This window comes from Rhinopithecus roxellana, chromosome 21, assembly GCF_007565055.1.
Source record: "Rhinopithecus roxellana isolate Shanxi Qingling chromosome 21, ASM756505v1, whole genome shotgun sequence".
Classification (NCBI taxonomy): Eukaryota; Metazoa; Chordata; class Mammalia; order Primates; family Cercopithecidae; genus Rhinopithecus; species Rhinopithecus roxellana.
Window position 1 is genome coordinate 349,168 of NC_044569.1, and position 19,195 is coordinate 368,362.

The 19,195-nt window shown below is 36.9% G+C and overlaps 1 protein-coding gene across 1 annotated transcript in view; it reads right to left on the bottom strand.

The window, feature by feature from the left end:
• The window catches only part of ROCK1 (Rho associated coiled-coil containing protein kinase 1), a 154,288-nt gene that overhangs the window by 40,962 nt on the left and 94,131 nt on the right, over positions 1-19,195 (bottom strand). Inside the window, 4 exon segments of the mRNA XM_010354888.2 lie at positions 523-629; positions 14,235-14,481; positions 14,585-14,676; positions 15,899-16,034. Coding sequence (XP_010353190.2) covers positions 523-629; positions 14,235-14,481; positions 14,585-14,676; positions 15,899-16,034 — 582 coding nt within the window.

Genomic DNA, 19,195 nt, shown 5'->3' on the forward strand with positions numbered 1-19,195 from the left:
TATCTCTACATCATCTATCTAACTCTTAGCAAGGTATATACAGAGAATAACCAATGACATTTTTATTGTTAAGAAAATTCTAAATGCAAAGGCCAATCACTTTATGCTCTTTTCTATTTTGCTAACCGTAGCAAAACAGAACAGTTACTCATCGTCTACCATGTACTGATCTGTTGTTTTCCTTCTTCATAGGCCCTCACAGCACATTCATCTTACTCATGTACAAAGAAAATAGGGAAACATACTTCATAAAAAGGTATTTCCAAATCAAAGCAATCTGTGATGATCTGTTAACATGAAACATCTAATGCTCTCTAGGGTAAAAACAAACAAAAATAACACAACAAAACCCTAAATAAGACATACATACATCCCCACATACCAACCAATCAAACATAAACACTTTTAGAAATGTAACTATATAAACATTAAGAATAAATGCTATCTTATAAAACCATCTAGTAGTCTATGATAATCAGTAATTACTAGTTTATAATAATTGGTATATGTTAAATCAATTACCTTTTCTGAGTGATTAAGCATGTCTTGAGCCTCTTTTCTTTCTCCTTCCACTTTTTCGAGATTATGTTTGAGATGCTTCACCTCCTCTTGTAAAGATGTAATTCGAGCTATCAAGTGAGAAAAAAGTTCAAGTCTATAGTCATTGAAAGAAGTCTTTTTGTTCAGTGTGACAATTTAGTTTTTAAAAAATGTGTTGTTTTTTTAAATGTATTAAGTTTCCTGATCCGATAAAATTTATTAAGTGTTTTCACAATAAACACAAGATACAGAATAAAAATATTAATGCTAATTGGATATAATCTAGTGCACATTCCTTATTTACAAGTAGCCAAAGAGATGAAGCCTCAGCTTCAGCTAGAAATCAGATCCAAGTCCTTACTGAGTGCTCCTTCTAACGACATTGAAGGTGAGAGCCTTTAGTCAATTAAGGCAAGTATTAAATGGTACATATGTGCCAGACACTGTAGTGTTTAATAAAATTACTTTTAAACTTAATGGAGCCAAACTCTATTTTCATAGAAAACTGTTTTTAAGGAATTCAAGTACTCTAACAAAGCTTAGTTTTAACTTACCTGATTGTTCATGCCTTGCAATGGTAGTAACTCATATATTTAGTAATTGTCTACTCATTAAAACATGCTTTAACCTTACAAGTATTTAAGGCATAAGTATTTAATAAACACACAAATTTAATACATGTAGAATCTAACTTAATATACTTACATTGTCTAGCTTAAAATAAAAATTATATTTTCATATTTTGTGATTCAAAGTGGCCTAGGATTTGACAAGGAAAACAGATGAAGAACCTGAAGGGCCAGTAAAAATTCTGTACTACTCAAAGTACAGTTTGACTTACTGTACTTGCCCCACTCTCAAATGTACTCTAGTCACCTCCCATATTTCAGGGTTTCTAAAGTAGTTCTTTAATAAACAAATAAATATTAAGTCTTTGGCACCTGATAATGCATATCTGTTAGATTAGTTCTAGACCTAGAGAACAATGAAATAAATAATTTTATTTACACACTCAAGATGTTTTCATGTTGGAGTATGTTCATGTAGGAGAAAGAAACACCTGCTGCTTTCTTTCAAATCATTGACCAAAAAATACAGAGTATGTGTGTGTTTGTATGGACACAGATAAAGCAAATGTGCCAAGATGTTTAAATGTTGAAGTGCTATTTAGAAATTATAATTTAAAAAATAAATGATATAATTATCTTTAAAATGGGCCAGGTGTAGTGGTTCACGCCTATAATCCCAGCACTTTGGGAGGCTGAGGCAGGCAGATTGCCTGAGCTCAGGAGTTTGAGATCAGCTTAGGCAACATGGTGAAACCCTGTCTCAAATACAAAAATCAGCTGGGTGTGGTGACACAAGCCTGTAGTCCCAGTTACTTGGGAGACTGAGGTGGGAGGATCACTTGAGCCCAGGAGTTCTAGGAGAAAATCTGTTTTAAAAATCATTTTTAAAAATTTGTACAAAGACAGTAATTCAAATTAATCTTTGAACTTTTCATGTAGAAGCAGTTTACTAAGGAGGACAAGATAATAAAACTATATGGGTTGAATCCACGCAAGATTCCTAACAACCACATGAAAGAGACAAATTAAGTATAGTTTATTTTCCTCCTTTGTCTGAAAAGAAATGTCAGAAATAAATAGAACTTACCTGTGCAATACATGAAAACAAAGAAGCTTTATATACAGAAAATATAAAAACACAGTGGGAGGAATAAGGGCCCAAATACCAGGTATCATAATCTAAGTTGATTAAAACAATAACATTTCTAAAAGCTAATAGGAGATAATACTTCATAATCTAGTCAAAGACTTTTTCAATAGGCCACACTAAAAACCGCACTAACAATAAAGAAAAAACTAGATACACTGAACTACATCAAATACAAGAAATTAAGACCTTCTGCTTATCCAAAAGCAGCACTGAAGAGTGAAAATGGTCCCACCATGCAGCAGGCTGACTATAGTTAACAATAACATACTGCATATTTCAAAGTAGCTAGAAGATTTTGAGAATTTGAATGTTCTCACCACAGAGAAATGACAAATGTTTGAGGAGATGGATATACTAATTACCCTAATTTGATCAGTACACATTGTATACACGTACCAGAACATCCCATAAGTACGGACAATTATTATGTGTCAATTAAAAATAAAATACGGGGAGGCAGAGAAAGGTGGCCAAATAGAAGCCTCCACCGATTGTCCTCCCTGCAGGAACACCAAATTGAACAACCATTTGCACAGAAAAGCACCTTCATAAGAACCAAAAATCAGCTTAGTGATATGTATCAGCTTGGCCACAGTGGGGCACAGCAGCAAGCAGGCTCTTGGGGTCCCCAATTCCAGGTTCTAGTTCTTGGACGGCATTTCTGGACCTGCTCTGGGTCAGAGGGGAGCCCACTGCCCTGAAGGGAGAGTCCCAAGCCTGGCAGCATTTACCACAAGCTGACTGAAGAGCCCTGAGGCCTTGAATGAACATCGGCAGTCACCAGGGGGCATCTGCTGCAGGCCTGGAGCAGTGGTGGCCACAGGGAGGGACTCTTCTGCTTGTGGAATAGGGAGGGAGGAATGGGAAGGGCTTTGACTTATGGCTTAGGTACCAACTAAGCTGCAGTAGAACAGAGCACCAGGTAGATTCCTAAGGTTTCCAACTGTAGGCCCTGGCTCCCAGATGGCATCTATGGATCCACTTGGGACAAGGGGGAGCTCACCACCCTGAAGGGAGGGATACAAGCCTGGCTGGCTTCACTAACTGCTGGTTATAGAGCCCTAGGGCCTTGAGTGAACCTAGGTAGTAGCCAAGGAGTAGTTACCACAGGCCTTGGGTGGGACCCAGTGCTGTGCTGGCTTCAGGTCTGACCCAGCACAGTGCCAGGGGTGGTGGCTACAAGGGTGATTGTGTAATCCCTCCCCCACCTCTCCCTGGCAGCTCAGCCCAGAGAGACTCCATTTGTTTGGGAGAAAGGGAAGAGAACAAGAGTCTCTGCATTATAATACAGATAATCCTTCCAGACCTTACTCAAGACCACCAACATGGTACCTCTAAGAGTCTGCAAGAGCCACAGTATTACTGGGCTTGGGGTGCCTCCTAATACAGATATGGCTACAGTGACCAAAAACTTGGATCACAACACCCAAGTCCCTTCGAATACCTGGAAAGTCTTCCCAATAAGGACAGGTACAAACAAGCCCAGAATGCAATGACTGCAATAAATACCTAACTCTTCAATGCCCAGACACCGACAAACATCCACAAGCATCACGACCATTCAGGAAAACATAACCTCACGAAAGACCAATGCCCCACAGACCAATCCTGGAGAGACAAAGATATAAGACCTTTCAGACAGAAAATTTAAAATAGCTGTTTTGAGGAAAATCAAAGAAATTCAAGATAAAACAAAGAAGGAATTCAGAATCCCATCAGATAAATTTAACACAAAGATTGAAATAAGTACAAAGAATTGGGCAGAAATTCTGGAGTTGAAAAATGCAACGGACATACTGAAGAATGCATCAGGGTCTCTTACCAGCAGAAATGTTCAAGCAAAAGATAGTATTAGTAAGCTTGAAGACAGGTTATTTGAAAATACAGTCGGAGGAGACAAAAGAGAATTAAAAAGAATGGAACATGCATATAAGATATAGAAAATAGCCTCAAAAGAGAGTATCTAAGAGTTATTAGCCTTAAAGAGCAGGCAGAAGGAGAGATAGGGGAAGAAAGTTTACTCAAAGGGTAATAATTCAGAACTTCCCAAACCTAGAAAAAGATATCAATATTCAAGCACAAGAAGGTTCTAAGGCTGAAGCCTTAGGTCTGACTCAGCACAGTTTCAGGGGTGGTGGCCATAGGGTAATGATAAGTACACTGAAAAACAGTATTGTAACACTGTAATTGCAGTGTATAAATTATTCATATCTTGGGTAGAGAGACTAAAAGAACTGATCAAAAATAACAACTACAATACTTTCCAAGACGCAGTAAGATTATAAATAGAAGCAACGAAAAGTTAAAATGCAGGGTTGACTAAGTTAAAGTGTAGAGTTTGTCTTAGTTTTTTTCTTTGCTTGTTTGTTTGTTAATGCAATCACTGTTAAGTCATCATCAGTCTAAAATAACGGGTTAAGGATATTATTTGCAAGCCTCATGGTAACCTCAAATCAAAAGACATACAACAGACAGATACCCAAAAAATAAAAAGCAAGAAATTAAAACCTATCACCAGAGAAAATCATCTTCATTAAACGGAAGCAGGAAGGAAGGAAAGAAGGAAGAGAAGACCACAAAACAATCACAAAAATAAAATAAAACAAAATAAAATAACAAAATGGCAGGAGTATGTCCCTACTTATTAAAAATAACAATGAATGCTGATGAAGTAAACTGCCCAATCCAAAGACATGGAGTGCTGAATGGACCAAAAAACAAACAAACAAACAAAAAAACAGAACCCAGTGATCTGTTGACTACAAGAAACACACTTCACATACAAAGGTACACATAGACATACACAGAGAACACAGGGGATGGAAACAGATATTCCATGCCAATTAAAAAAAAGAAAACAAAAAAAGGGCAGTAGTAGTTATACTTGTATCAGACAAAACAGATTTCAAGACAAAATCTATAAAAAGGCACAGAAAAGGTCATAACGTAATGATAAAGGGGTCAATTCAGCAAGAGAATATAACAATTGTAAATACAGATGCACCCAACACTGGAGCAACCAGATATATAAAGCAGACATTGTTAGAGCTAAAGACAGGGATAGACAATCCTGGAGACTTTGACTCCTCACTTTCAGCACTGGACAGATCATCTAGACAGAAAATCAACAAAGAAAACATCAGATTTAATCTGCACTACAGACCAAATGGGACCTCATAAATATTTACAGAACATCTCATCCAACAGCCACAGAATATACACTCTCCTTAGCATGAGGATCATTCTCAAGGACAGACCATATGTTACGCCACAAAGCAAGTCTTGAAAAATTCAAAAAAAGTAAAATTACATTATGTATCTATCTTCTCTGACCACAATGAAACAAAATTAGAAATCAGTAACAAAGTGGATTTTCTGTGTGTGTGTGTGTGTGTGTGTGTGTGTGTGACGAAGTCTCGCTCTTGTACCCCAGGCTGGAGTGCAAATGGCATGATCTCGGCACACTGCAACCTCCGCCTCCCGGGTTCAAGTGAATCTCCTGCCTCAGCCTCCCAAGTATCTGGGACTACAGGTGCCCGCCACCACTTCCAGCTAATTTTTGTATTTTTAGTAGAGACGGGGTTTCACCACGTTGGCCAGGCTGGTCTCAAACTCCTGACCTCAAGTGATCCACCTGCCTCGGCCTCCCAAACACGCCTGTGCTGGGATGACAGGCGTGAGCCACCATGGCCTGCCAACAACTGGAATTTTTGAAACAATACAAATACCTGGAAATCAAAGAATATGCTCCTGAATGACCAGTGGATTGATGAAGAAATTAAGAAGAAAATTAAAATACTTCCTGAAACAAATGATAATGAAAACAAAACATACAAAAGCCTATGGGATACAGTGAAAGCAGTACTAACAGGAAAGCGTATAGCTCTGAGCATCTACATCAAAAAGGTAGAAAAACTTTCAATAAACAACTTAATGATACATCTTAAAGAACAAGAAAAGCCAGAGCAAATCAAACCCAAAATTAGTAGAAGAAAATAAATAATAAAGATCAAACACATGCAACCTACCAAGACTGAACCATGAAGAAATTCAAAATCTAAACAGACAAATAACAAGTAATGAGATCTAAGCTGTAATAAAAAGTCTTCCAGCAAATAAAAGCCCAGGACTGAATGACTTCACTGCTAAATTTTACCAAACATTGTGTTTTGTTTGTTTGTTTTGTTTGTTTGTTTTGAGGCAGAATTTTGCTCTGTCGCCCAGGCTGGAGTGCAGCAGTACAATCTCGGCTCACTACCACCTCCGCCTCCCAGGTTCAAGCGATTCTCCTGCCTCAGCCTCCCGAGTAGCTGGGATTACAGGCAGGCACCACCATGCCTGGCTAATTTTGTATTTTTAGTACAGATGGTGTTTCTCCATGTTGGCCAGGCCAGGTTGGTCTGGAACTCCTGACCTCAAGTGATCCATCCGCCTTGGCCTCTCAAAGTGCTGGGATTATAATCGTGAGCCACCGCACCCAGCCCTTACCAAACATTTAAAGATGAACAAATAACAATCCTACTCAAACTATTCCAAAGAACAGAGGAGGAGAGAGAGGAGGAGAGAATGTTTCCCAACTCATTCTACAAGGCCAGTATTACCTTGATACCAAAACCAAATGAAGACACATTTTAAAAGACAAACAAAAAAGCTATAGGCCAATATTCACGATGAACACACATGCAAAAATCCTCAAGATGCTAGCAAACCAAATTCTATAATACATTAAAAAGTTCATTCATCATGGCAAATACCATTTGCTGAAATATCACTGTTTTAGCAAAAAACTAATTTAAATATGTTAAAATGCCAAAACAAAATATAAAATTTACAAAAAGGCATAATCTACAAAAAGGCATTGAGTCCCACCAAGAATAGACAAAAATTAAAAATAAATTAATGGACAAGATATAAGAAGAAGAAAATGCACATTAAGAAAAAGCCTCAGAGTCAGATACATTTAATATAATTTATAGTACAAATTTTAAATCCACCCAGAAGATACAGGAGTCAAAATCTTACACACCAAAAAACACTGCATTAAAAATACGTAAAGCAAGGTATTCATGAAATACCCACAGCTAACATCATACTCAATGAACAATCCAAAAAGAAAATTGAGAAAATTCCATTTACAAGAGCATCCAAAAGAATAAAATACCCAGGAAGAAATTTGCATATAGAAAACTAAAAACAAACAAACAAAAACACTGCTGAAACACATTTTAAAACATCTAAATAAATGAAAATATATCCTTGTTCATGGATTGGAAGACAATATTAGTTTTGATGTTTTTGTGAGACAAAGTCTACCTCTGTCAGCCAGGCTGGAGCACTGGGACAACAGGCGTGCACCACCACACCTGGATAATTTTTAATTTTTTGTAGAGACAGGCTTCACCACGTTGCTCAGGGTGGTCTCAAACTCCTGTGCTCAAGTGATCTGCCCACCTTGGCTTCCCAAAATGCTGACATTACAGGCGTGAGCCACCGCGCCTGGCTGGAAGATTTAATATTGTTAAGATGGCAATACTACATAAAGTAATCTACAGATTCAAATAAATCGCTATCAAAATTCTAAAGATCTTTTTTGCAGAAATGGAAAAGCCAATCCTCAAATTCATATAGAATTGCAAAGAACCCTGAATACGTAAAACATACTGAAGAACAATGACAAACTTGGAGGGCTCAAACTTCCTGATTTCAAAACTTGCTACAAAGCTACAGTGAACAAAACAGAACAGTGTGGTACATGCTGGCATAAGGACAAACACACAGACCAATGGAATGGGGTTGAGAATCCAGAATATCATAGATGCATTATATCTATATTCAATTGATTTTCTTTTTTTTTTTGGAGACAGGGTCTCACTCTGTTTGCCCATGCTGGAGTCTAGTGGAGCAATCTTGGCTCACTGCAACCGCTGCCTCCCAGGCTCAAGTGATCCTCCGGCCTCAGTCCCCTGAGTAGCTGGGACTACAGGTACGTGCCATCATGCCCAGCTAATTTTTGTATTTTTAGTAGAGACAGGGTTTTGCCATGTTGCCCAGACGGGACTCAAACTCCTGAGCTTAAGCGATCCACCCAATGCAGCCTCCCAGAGTGCTGGGATTACAGGTGTGAGCTACTGCACCTGGCTGCCAATCGATTTTCAACAAAGATGCCAAGATCATTTACAGAGGAAATAGTCTGTTCAACAAATGTTGCCGGGACAACTGGATATCAGATGCTCAACATCATCAGTCATTAGGGACAATGAAAATCAAAATAAACAACAATGGGACAACCACCATATACCCACTAGAGTAACTATAACTGAAAAAAGGAAAATACCAAGTGTGGGCAGGGATATGGAGAAACTGGAATCCTGTACATTGTGACAGGAATGTAAAATGGTGCAGCCATTGTGGAAAACACTTTGGAAATTCCTCCAAAGTTACACACAGAATTACCAGAAGATAGGCCAGGCGCGGTGGCTCAAGCCTGTAATCCCAGCACTTTGGGAGGCCGAGACAGGCGGATCACGAGGTCAGGAGATCGAGACCATCTTGGCTAACATGGTGAAACCCCGTCTCTACTAAAAAATACAAAAAACTAGCCGGGCGAGGTGGCAGGTGCCTGTAGTCCCAGCTACTCAGGAGGCTGAGGCAGGAGAATGGCGTAAACCCGGGAGGTGGAGCTTGCAGTGAGCTGAGATCTGGCCACTGCACTCCAGTCTGGGTGACACAGCAAGACTCTGTCTCAAAAAAAAAAAAAAAAAAAAAAAAAAGAATTACAAGAAGACTCAGAAATTCCACTCCTAAATATACACCCCTAAAGAATTAAAAACAGGTACTCCAACAAATACTTGTACACAAATGTTGAAGCAGTGCTATTCACACAAGCCAAAAGGTGGAATCAATCCACAGGCCCATCAACAGATGAATGGCTAAGCAAAATGTGGTATATACATATAACAGAATATTACTCAGCCATAAATGAATGAACTACTGACACATGCTACAATATGGATGAACCTGTAAAACATTATGCTAAGTGAAGGAAGTCTAACACAAAAGGTCAGAAACCCTGTCTCTACTAAAAATACAAAAATTAGCTGGGCATGGTGGCGCGTGCCTGTAGTCCCAGCTACTTCTACTTGGGAGGCTGAGGCAGGAGAATCACCTGAACCTGGAGGTTGCAATGAGCCGAGATCATGCCACTGCACTCTGGCCTGGGCCACAGAGTGAGGCTCCGTCTCAAAAAAAAAAAAAAAGAAAAGAAAAAAGAAAAAAGAAATACGCGGGAGGCTATGAGAAAAAAACTCACAATGATAGTGAAAACTTTTAAAACACATTTTAAAATTTGACAGAAGAGACAAAAATATTTTAATAGTTCCTGATCACAATAAATAAGAAATTATTAATTACAAAAAAATTGTTCCCTACCTCTGTCCATTAAAACAACCTACTAACATTGACCAACCCAACAGTAGTGAGTACCCATAGAATTCAGGTTACAGACCCTGAATGTCATACGCTACAAAAGGAACTGGAGTTCCTAGGCAAATGGGTGATTCCAAGTCTGGGCCAAAAAATAACCTGCAAAATCTATGCATATCAAAAAGCAAGGATGCTATCCAAAACTACTAGGGTAGTATCTAAACTTAAAGAATTCCTACTAAACTTCAAGTGAGCATCATTAAGAAGAATGCAAAGGGCTAATATATATTAAATATATTAAAATTCATGAGTTCATAGATACATTTTAAAAATTCACTAATCATCTTTGGAGGATGCCTGGGAAATAACTCACTGTTCCCAAAACTGACAAATAATTAAGTATTTAACCTGACTTTCTTTTATAAGCTGTACCTCAAAGTAACTACTATATAATTGATGAAGAAATGTTTATCTCTAGAGTAGTATGCCAATTAACAAATGAATAAGGATAAAAATAGATGATCACCACTGCAAATTCCTAAGGAAATAAAGGTCCTAGGCAATGATATCATCAATGGCTACTAACACCACAAAAAGATACAGCCAGACTTTAAGTTTTATATTTGTTTGTTTGTTGTTGTTTCTGAGACAGGGTCTCTCTCTGTTGCCCAGGCTGAAGTACAGTGGCACGATTTCGGCTCACTGCAACCTCTGTCTCCTGGGCTCAAGCAATCCTTCACCTGAGCCTCCTAAGTAGCTGGGACTACAGGTGCGTGCCACCATACCTGGCTAATTTTTGTATTTTTTGTAGAGATGGGGTTTCGTCATGTTGTTCAGGTTGGTCTCAAACTCCAGGGCTCAAGAGATCCACCCACCTCAGTCTCCCACAAGTGTTGGTTTTACAGGTGTGAGTCACTGTGCCCAGCCCAGATTTTATGTTTATGTATCTCCTGGTACCTAAATACTACTACTTATAAGTATTCTTGACAAAGTCCTACCCAAAGTAGATCACATCTCTAGATTTAACATCTAGTTTAAAGTACTATCGTGGACACAGCAACATGCTAAATGATACCAGTGGATGAAATCAGTAAAATTCTGAACGGGAGCCACTCATAGGACCAAAAAAACCCTGGTTTCAACCCTTTAACCAAAAACAATAGCAAAAACACAAAAGGGAGGAGGAAAATACAGATTAAAATAAACTTAAGGGACGTTATTAATGAAATGCAATGTCCAAACTCTGGATCCAAATTCAAGCAAAATAAATGCAATAATAACAACAAATTATGAGACTACTAGAGGAATTTAAGCAGTAATTAGATATTTTATAACATTAAATAACTGTCACCTATTTTCTACCTTTGATAATGACATTGTAGTTATATTTGTCTTTCTAAAAAAGAGTCCCTATCTTTAAGCTAATGAAATATTTACAAATTAGGATGTATTTACAAAAGGACAACATGGTGCCTGACATGCGCTTCAAAATAATTCAGTGTCAGAGGACTGGGAAGGGGAAGTAGAGGTATCAAATGAAATACGACTGGCTACCAAATGAAGATTTCTGAAGCTAAATGATGAGTACACAAGAGGTCACTACAGGACAGGTTAGGCATCCTTAATCGGAAAATCCAAAAATCCCAAATGCTCCAAATTCTGAAACTTTTTGACCACTGACATGACATTCAAGGATTTCAGATTTGGGATACTCATAATGCAAATATTCTCACAAACCGCCCAAAATCCAAAATCTGAAGCACTTCTGGTGCAAACAATACAAAAAAAAAAAAAAAAAAAAAACCAGACTTTTAAAAATGGTTAATTAAAAAAAATTGTTTCTTGCCATTCAATCTGAAGAATCACAGATAAACTTACTATATGAGAGCTTATCAATTCAGTTAAAATTTTCAATCCTCCATAACATTTTGATCACTTTCATTAAGCCTCTACAGCCTGAACTTTTGGAAACTCTCCCTGTCATCAATGGCAGCCTTATTGTTTCACTAGTCCAGGCACTGGCAAAGGTCCGGGCTGCCGCCTGTTTCTGTACAGATCTCAAGCTAAGAATAGTTTTTATACTTTAAAGGGTTATAAAAAGTAAAAAATAAAAAAGACTATTCAACAGAGGTCATATATGGAGAACACTCCATTAATGAATAACAATCAAGACTCTGCCAGAAGCCCATCATCCCAAACTAAATTTATACTTGAGAAGCCTGAAAGTTCTTAAAGACCAGAAAAGAGTAATATAAACATTGTGATTTTTTTAAAAAACCACAATGCCCTTTTATATGTATGTTGAAACTCACATAAGTTGTGTGCATTATTTCAGTGTATGTGAGCTTTTTTTCACATTTAAGTTCCAAACTAAACAAAGGAAACACTGAAAAAGGATAAACAAACAATAAATCATGCTACAAATTTTCCTTAACTTTAACTGATATCTAAAAAATAGACACAGTTTAAAACCACTGTTGATAGTACATGGATGATCTCTGCCTCTGAAGGAAGGAGCTCAAAGCTCAGTCAAATACAGATCACAAACTTACAAGAATTTCAGAATTGGAAAGATTTATTAGAGGTAACCTATTCTTATCTCCTTGGTTTACAGACATAGAAGGGAGATGAAGAGACTTTCAAACAGCTAATAAGCTGTATAAAAAGGCCTAGGAAAGCAATTTAAGGAAGTCTGTGACTTTCCTATTACATATAAAGTGGTTACTTTCTTAGTTATATTCAGATCTATTTTAAGCCTGGTCCCTGAGAAATATGATTGCACAACACTCCTCAACTAAGAACCAACAGGAGATCGTATTTTCTGTTTCCTTAGTCACAAAAGCTGACCCTGACCTCTCTCCACTGAATTATAGCTAATCATCAAGCCCCAAGGGACCTGAAACTATGTTCCCAACTCTAACTAAGGTTAAAATGAACTCCTCCCTCCAATTTTTTCCTGAGAGATCTGGCAACTTCCATGCATGTTTGTTTTGATTAGGTAGTATGGATGCTGCTACTAACAGGAATAGAAAATAGAAAAATATGTGAGTACGTAAAGCCAGGAATCTTTTTGAAAACAAACTGAATTTTATTACTATTTAAAAACTGTTCATTTATTCACTGTTAGTTATACTCAATCTTTTGCCTCTTAGATTCACGAAGACTGTCAGTATCTCCAGTTCAAACGTTCCCAACGTGTATAACTTTTAATGCGTAATGGGATTCTATTTCTGCAACTGAGTTTCTATTACTACCAACAATGCATGAGGAATTCCTAGGTTTTAATAGTGATAATCCTCTTTGCCTGGATTAGTCTCACTTTGAGTAAAACCTTTATGAATTAGGCAAGTTTTCAAATGAAGTTTTTGGTTAATTTACCTGTAAAACTGAAAAATATCCACATTACCTACCCCGCAGGAGTACCTGTGAGGGCGAAGAAATTACAACGTGATACAAATGTAGGCATTATCCTAAAAGAGAAAGAATGCTGGCCTGGTGTGGTGTGTCATACCCATAATGCCAGCACTTTGGGAGGTCAAGGTGGGTGTTTCACTTAAGTCCAGGAGTTTGAGACCAGCCTGGGCAAAATGGTGAAACTCCGTCTCTACAAAAAATGCAAAAATTAGCTGAGCATGGTGGCATGCACCTGTAGTCCCAGCTACTCAGGAAATTGAGGTGGGAGAATTGCTTGACCTCCGGAGTTCAAGTCTGCAGTGAGCTGTGATCATGCCACTGCACTCCAGCCTGGGCAACAGAGCTCCTATCTCAAAAAAATGTAAATAAAAAAGAATGCAACCATTTCTTTTTTTTTTTTTTTTTTTTCTTTGAGGCGGAGTCTCGCTCTGTCGCCCGGACTGGAGTGCAGTGGCCAGATCTCAGCTCACTGCAAGCTCCGCCTCCCGAGTTTACGCCATTCTCCTGCCTCAGCCTCCCGAGTAGCTGGGACTACAGGCGCCCGCCACTTCGCCCGGCTAGTTTTTGTATTTTTAGTAGAGATGGGGTTTCACTGTGTTAGCCAGGATGGTCTCGATCTCCTGACCTCGTGATCCGCCCGTCTCGGCCTCCCAAAGTGCTGGGATTACAGGCTTGAGCCACCGCGCCCGGCCGAATGCAACCATTTCTGGTTTCACCAAAGTCATTTTCTTTATGAGGATAATATGTTCATAAATATATTAACTTAGACTTAAAAATGATCAAGATGGTAAATTTTATGTTATATATTTTTTGACAATTAAAAATAAAAATTATAAAATATTCCTTCCATTGATAGATGAGTGGATGAACAAAATGTGGTATACATATGCCATGGAATATTACTGAGCCCTAAAAAGGAAGGAAAATCTGACACACACAACATGGATAAACCTTGAAGACATTGTGCTAAGTGAAAAAAGCCAGACGCAAAAGGACAAACACTATATGATTCCACTTATGACAGTTGCATACACTGTGAACTGCATTTAATCCCACTGAACTGTATACATAAAAATGGTTAAAATGTTATAATAAATTTCATGTTATGCATATTTTACCACAATAAAAAAAAATATTACCTTGAAGGTCTCCGATCATCTCAGAATCATGACCTCTGTCTCTTCGTTCAGCTTCTAATATAGCTTGCAGCTGGTAATAATCTTTGTCTGTTTGTGACTTAGAATTCTCTAAAATTCGATTTCTCTCTTGCAACTCTCTGTTCAGGGACTCTAACTGACTAATTGACTTGCTCATTTCTGTGTGACTCTTCCTCAGTCTTACAGCTGTGTCCGATTCTGTCCTAAGTAAGTCATTGGCTTCTTCTAGCTATTTAAAAAAGAAAGAAAGAAAATAGGTTTCTGACCAAAGTGCAATACAATTTAATTATCTACATTTTTTTAAAAAAAGGAACCTCATTTGAAACACTTACCTGCTTTTGTAACTGGGACAGCTTCTCATTAGCAAGTTGTGAATTCTGACTTACTTTCTTTAAGTCTTCCAACTGATCCTTTAATGTAGAAACTAGAAAATGAAAGAATAATATATAGAAATTACAAAATTTTCATAGTGGAAACATATAAATCCTTTTTTAAAAAATGACATTTAGTCTTAGGCCATAACAGTCAGCTACATTAGGTCCACTCCCAAAGCCAAATTCCAATTTGGAAGTACTTGCATTTTAAATTCATTAAAAAGTAGAACATCATTTTATGATACAGAGTGCAAAAACAGATTTCTTCTCACTATTGTAAATCTCCAACTCCAACTCCTTTATTCCCTTTATAAGATCACTCTGTTAGTGTAATTATAAAGCTAGTTTTAATATTATTTTTCAATAGATCAATTGCTTGATAATTCAATATCTTAATACAAAATTTAACACGTATCAAATGGTAGATAGTATAAGGCTTCCCTTCTCCATTTAGTCATTTTTGTTCCTTGTGAGTCTCCCTTAACTGACTCTCCTCCCTAATATATATTTAATTTAAGCATATATAGACAAGTACTCTTGTTTTAAACACAAGCAATCTGTACTTTGTTTTTGTCACTTAAAGATATATCTTAGAGATTGTTTTATACCAGTATTTAAGGAGATGATTTTTTTATAAGCTGCATAGTATTTTATCATATAGATGTACTAAAATTTATTATAGCATTGATTACCTTTATGTTTCATATATGTATTACATTGTGTTTCATATAAACATTGACTGCATTTTTTTTTTTTTTTGTCATTTTAAGCAATGCTACAATAAATAGCCTTGTGTATATATCAGTTTGCAGTATGAGTATGTGTGTAAAATAACTTATGGAAGTGAAATCAGTGCATCAATGGGTGCAGAAAGGTATTTTAAATATATTTGTAACAGGCATTAAAACACAAGAAATCCTAGTTTAGCAGTTCTTAGACGCAGCTGCTTGTTAGAAGTACCTAGGGGGCTTGTAAAAAATGATGATACTCAGGCCACATATCTAGACCAATTAAATTAGAATCGCTGGGACTTAGGCATCAGTACTCTTTAAAGCTTCCCAGGAGCACATCATGATGACAATCACTACTCTAGTTAAACACTACTTACTATTTACTTTAATATGTTATAAATTTAACTTGAGATCTGGGTTATTTAGCTTATAAAGTGTCTTAGGACTGTAGCTTTATGTACATATCATGGACACTAAATTAAAGACAACCTCATGACAGTGTTAGAAATTTTATCATTTTTCAAAAGTAGTGACAATTCACCTTCATTTTCTACATTTCTTCTCTTCTCATTTTCCTGTTCAGCTTTTCTTTGGTACTCATTAATTCTATGCTGTAGCAACATTTTCTCCTTCTCAATTTGAGACACTGTAGATTCTAGATTTCTTCTTTGATTTCCCTGAAATTATAATGACAAAAGTTACCATTGTGATTAATACTCTCGTCATTCATTTAAGAGAGTATTTTGTTCTTAAAAACAAAAAACAAGAAAAAAAAAAACAGACAAACACTTAAGACAAATGTTCTGTTTCAAAAGCAAATAGTATCTCCTATCTCCTAATACAACTTTCTAAGTAGCTTGCCTTTTAAGAAGACAGTGAGAATCTGCTTACTTGAACTTGATAGGTAAAATTTTCAGAGACTTCTGGCTCCAAAAATTTAAAATACAACCCTGTGAATCTTTTCAGACTGAAAGCCGCTCTCTAAGTTTAAGACAATCATATTGTGTTACCAATATTTTGGCATAACAACCCCAAATTTAAGGAATGAAACATGAAAGGATCATCTGATAATAAAGTGATGAAAAGTTCAAACATTACCAGATGGTACAGAATGTGCAATGAGTTCACCATTTCCTCGATGTCTCCCTTAATCCTATCTCTGTCAACAACTTGCTTATCTAAGATGTTCTAGGTATCTACCCACCAATGTGTATTAAAAAGCAATCAAGGAAATTGTTATTTTAGAAAAAGAAACCACCAGAGAGAGGAGGATTAAAATACCAATTTGTTTTGTCTATTTTTTTTTTTATTTTTTTGAGACAGATTCTCACTCTGTTGCCCAGGCTGCAGTGCAGCGGCACAATCTTGGCTCACTGCAACCTCTGCCTCCAGGGTTCAAGTGTTTCTCGTGCCTCAGTCTCCCAAGTAGCTGAGACTACAGGGATGCACCACTGTGCCTAGCTAATTTTTCTATTTTTGGAAGAGACAGGTTTTGTCATGTTGGCCAGGCTGGTCTTGAACTCTTGACCTCAAGTGATCCGCCTGCCTCAGCCTCCCAAAGTGCTGGGATTATAGGCATGAGCCACTGTACCCAGGCTAAAACACCCACATTTTCACAACTTAAAAGTGTACCTTTCTGAGTTACCACTACCAGTAAATCTTGTTTTTGATGCTTCACTTTTTAAGACTCCACATTAGGAAACCTGTTTTATAGTGTTTCTGGGCTTTCTCATCTTTAAGCAAAAATTGGACATAAATCATTCAAGGTCTTTCTAAGAGTTCATCATTCTAACTTTAATTTTTAGATAATTATACATTCAAAGAAAGTTGCAAAGATAGTAGAGAGAGATCCCAAGTGCCCTTCCACTCAGATTCCCCCAGTAGTTACGTTATATGTAACAATAGTACAATAACAAAATCAGAAAATTCTCACTGGTATAAGGTGTGTACAGTTCTGTCATTTTATCACACATGTAGGTTCATGTAAGCACCACCACAATGAAGATACAGAACTGGTCATCACAACAATCTCTTTCCAGTCACTAGTTATAGCTACATCCATCCCTGTTCTCCCACCACCCATATTCCTGGCAACTAATGGTTCTCCATTTCTATAATTTTGTCTTTTTGAGAATGTTATATAAATGGAACTATGCAATACATGACTTTTTGAGACAGTTTTTTTTTTTTTTTTTTTTTTGTATTTTTAGTAGAGATGAGATTTCACCATGTTGGCCAGGATGGTCTCAACTTCCTGACCTTGTGATCTGCCCGCCTTGGCATCCCAAAGTGCTAGGATTACAGGCCCGAGCCACCATGCCCAGCCAAGACACGTTTTTTTTTTTTTTTTTTTTTTTTTAACTCAACATAAAGTCCTTAAAATCCATCTATGTATTGTATGTATCTACAGTTTATTCCTTCTTGTGGCTATTCTATGGTACAAATGTACCAAAGTTTGTTCAACCATTCACCTACTGTAGAACATTTTGATTGTTTTCAGTTTTTGGCTATTACAAATAGAGCTATTATAAACACTAGTGTACAGGTTTTGGTGAGAATATAAATTTTCATTTCTCTGGAATAAATGCCCAAGAATACAATTGCTAGGTCACATAGTAGGTACATGTTTAGTTTTTCAGGAACACAGCCAATTGGTTTTCCAGAATGTCTGTACCATTTCATATCCCCATCTGCAATGTCCAAGTGATCTAGTTTCTCCATATCCTTGCCAGTTCGTTATTGACATAATTTTAAAACTTACTGTTTTTCCATAGTTATGGAGTAATATTTTATGGTAATTTTAATTTGCACTTCCCAAATGACTAATTACATGAACCTCTTTTCATATGTTTATTTGTCAACCATATTATCTAAAAAGTTTTAAAAGTATGGATTCACTTTCCTTAACACTTATATAGGGCTACTGAAATTACCTATTTCACACTGTATGAGTTGTGGTAGTTTGTTTTTTGAGAAGTTAGTCCCTTTCATCTAAATGTCTTAATTGTGTTTAGAACTGTTCACAGTATTTCCTTATGATTCTTTTGATACCTATGTGGTCTATAGTATATGCCCTAGCCCTATTTCATTCCTCATACTGGTAACTTGTGTCCTCTCTTTTTCCTTTATCAGTCTTGCTAGAGGTTTGTTAATTTTGTTGATCTTTTCACACAGTTTTTTGTTTCACTGTTTTTCTCTACTGTTTCTCTGCTTTTAACTGCATTATTCTCTGCTCTTCTTGTTACTTGTCCTTCCTTTTGTTTGTTTTGGGTTTATTTCACTCTTCTTATTCTCGTTTCCAGAAGCAGGAGTTTTTATTATTGATTTCAGACTTCTCCTCTTTCCTAAGGTAGGCATTTAGTGCTATAAATTAACCTTCATCACTATGTTAACAGCATCTCACAAATTCTGATGATGTATTTTCACTTCATTGTTCAAACATTTTTTAAAGATGAAGAGCCATAGCAGTTTTATGAGACATAATTAACATTCCAATGTATTTTTTTCACTGAGACTTCTTCTTTGACCTCTGGATTATCTAGAAGTTTGTTGTTTGCTTTCCGTGTGTTTGCAGATTTTTCTGTTATTCTCATCTGTACATTTTGGTCAGGAAACTCTGTATGATTTCAGTGCTTTCAAATGTGTTTGTTTTATAGCTTAGCATGTAGTCTAACCTGGTGTGTGTTCCTTAAGCACTTGAAAAGAAGGCATATTCTGCTGTTAAGCAGAGAGTTCTGTAAATGTTGAACAAATTCTGATGGCTGACAGTGTGGTTGAGTTCTCCTATGTTTGGTAATTCTTAGGGGTGTTGAAGTCTCCAACAATAATTATGGATTGG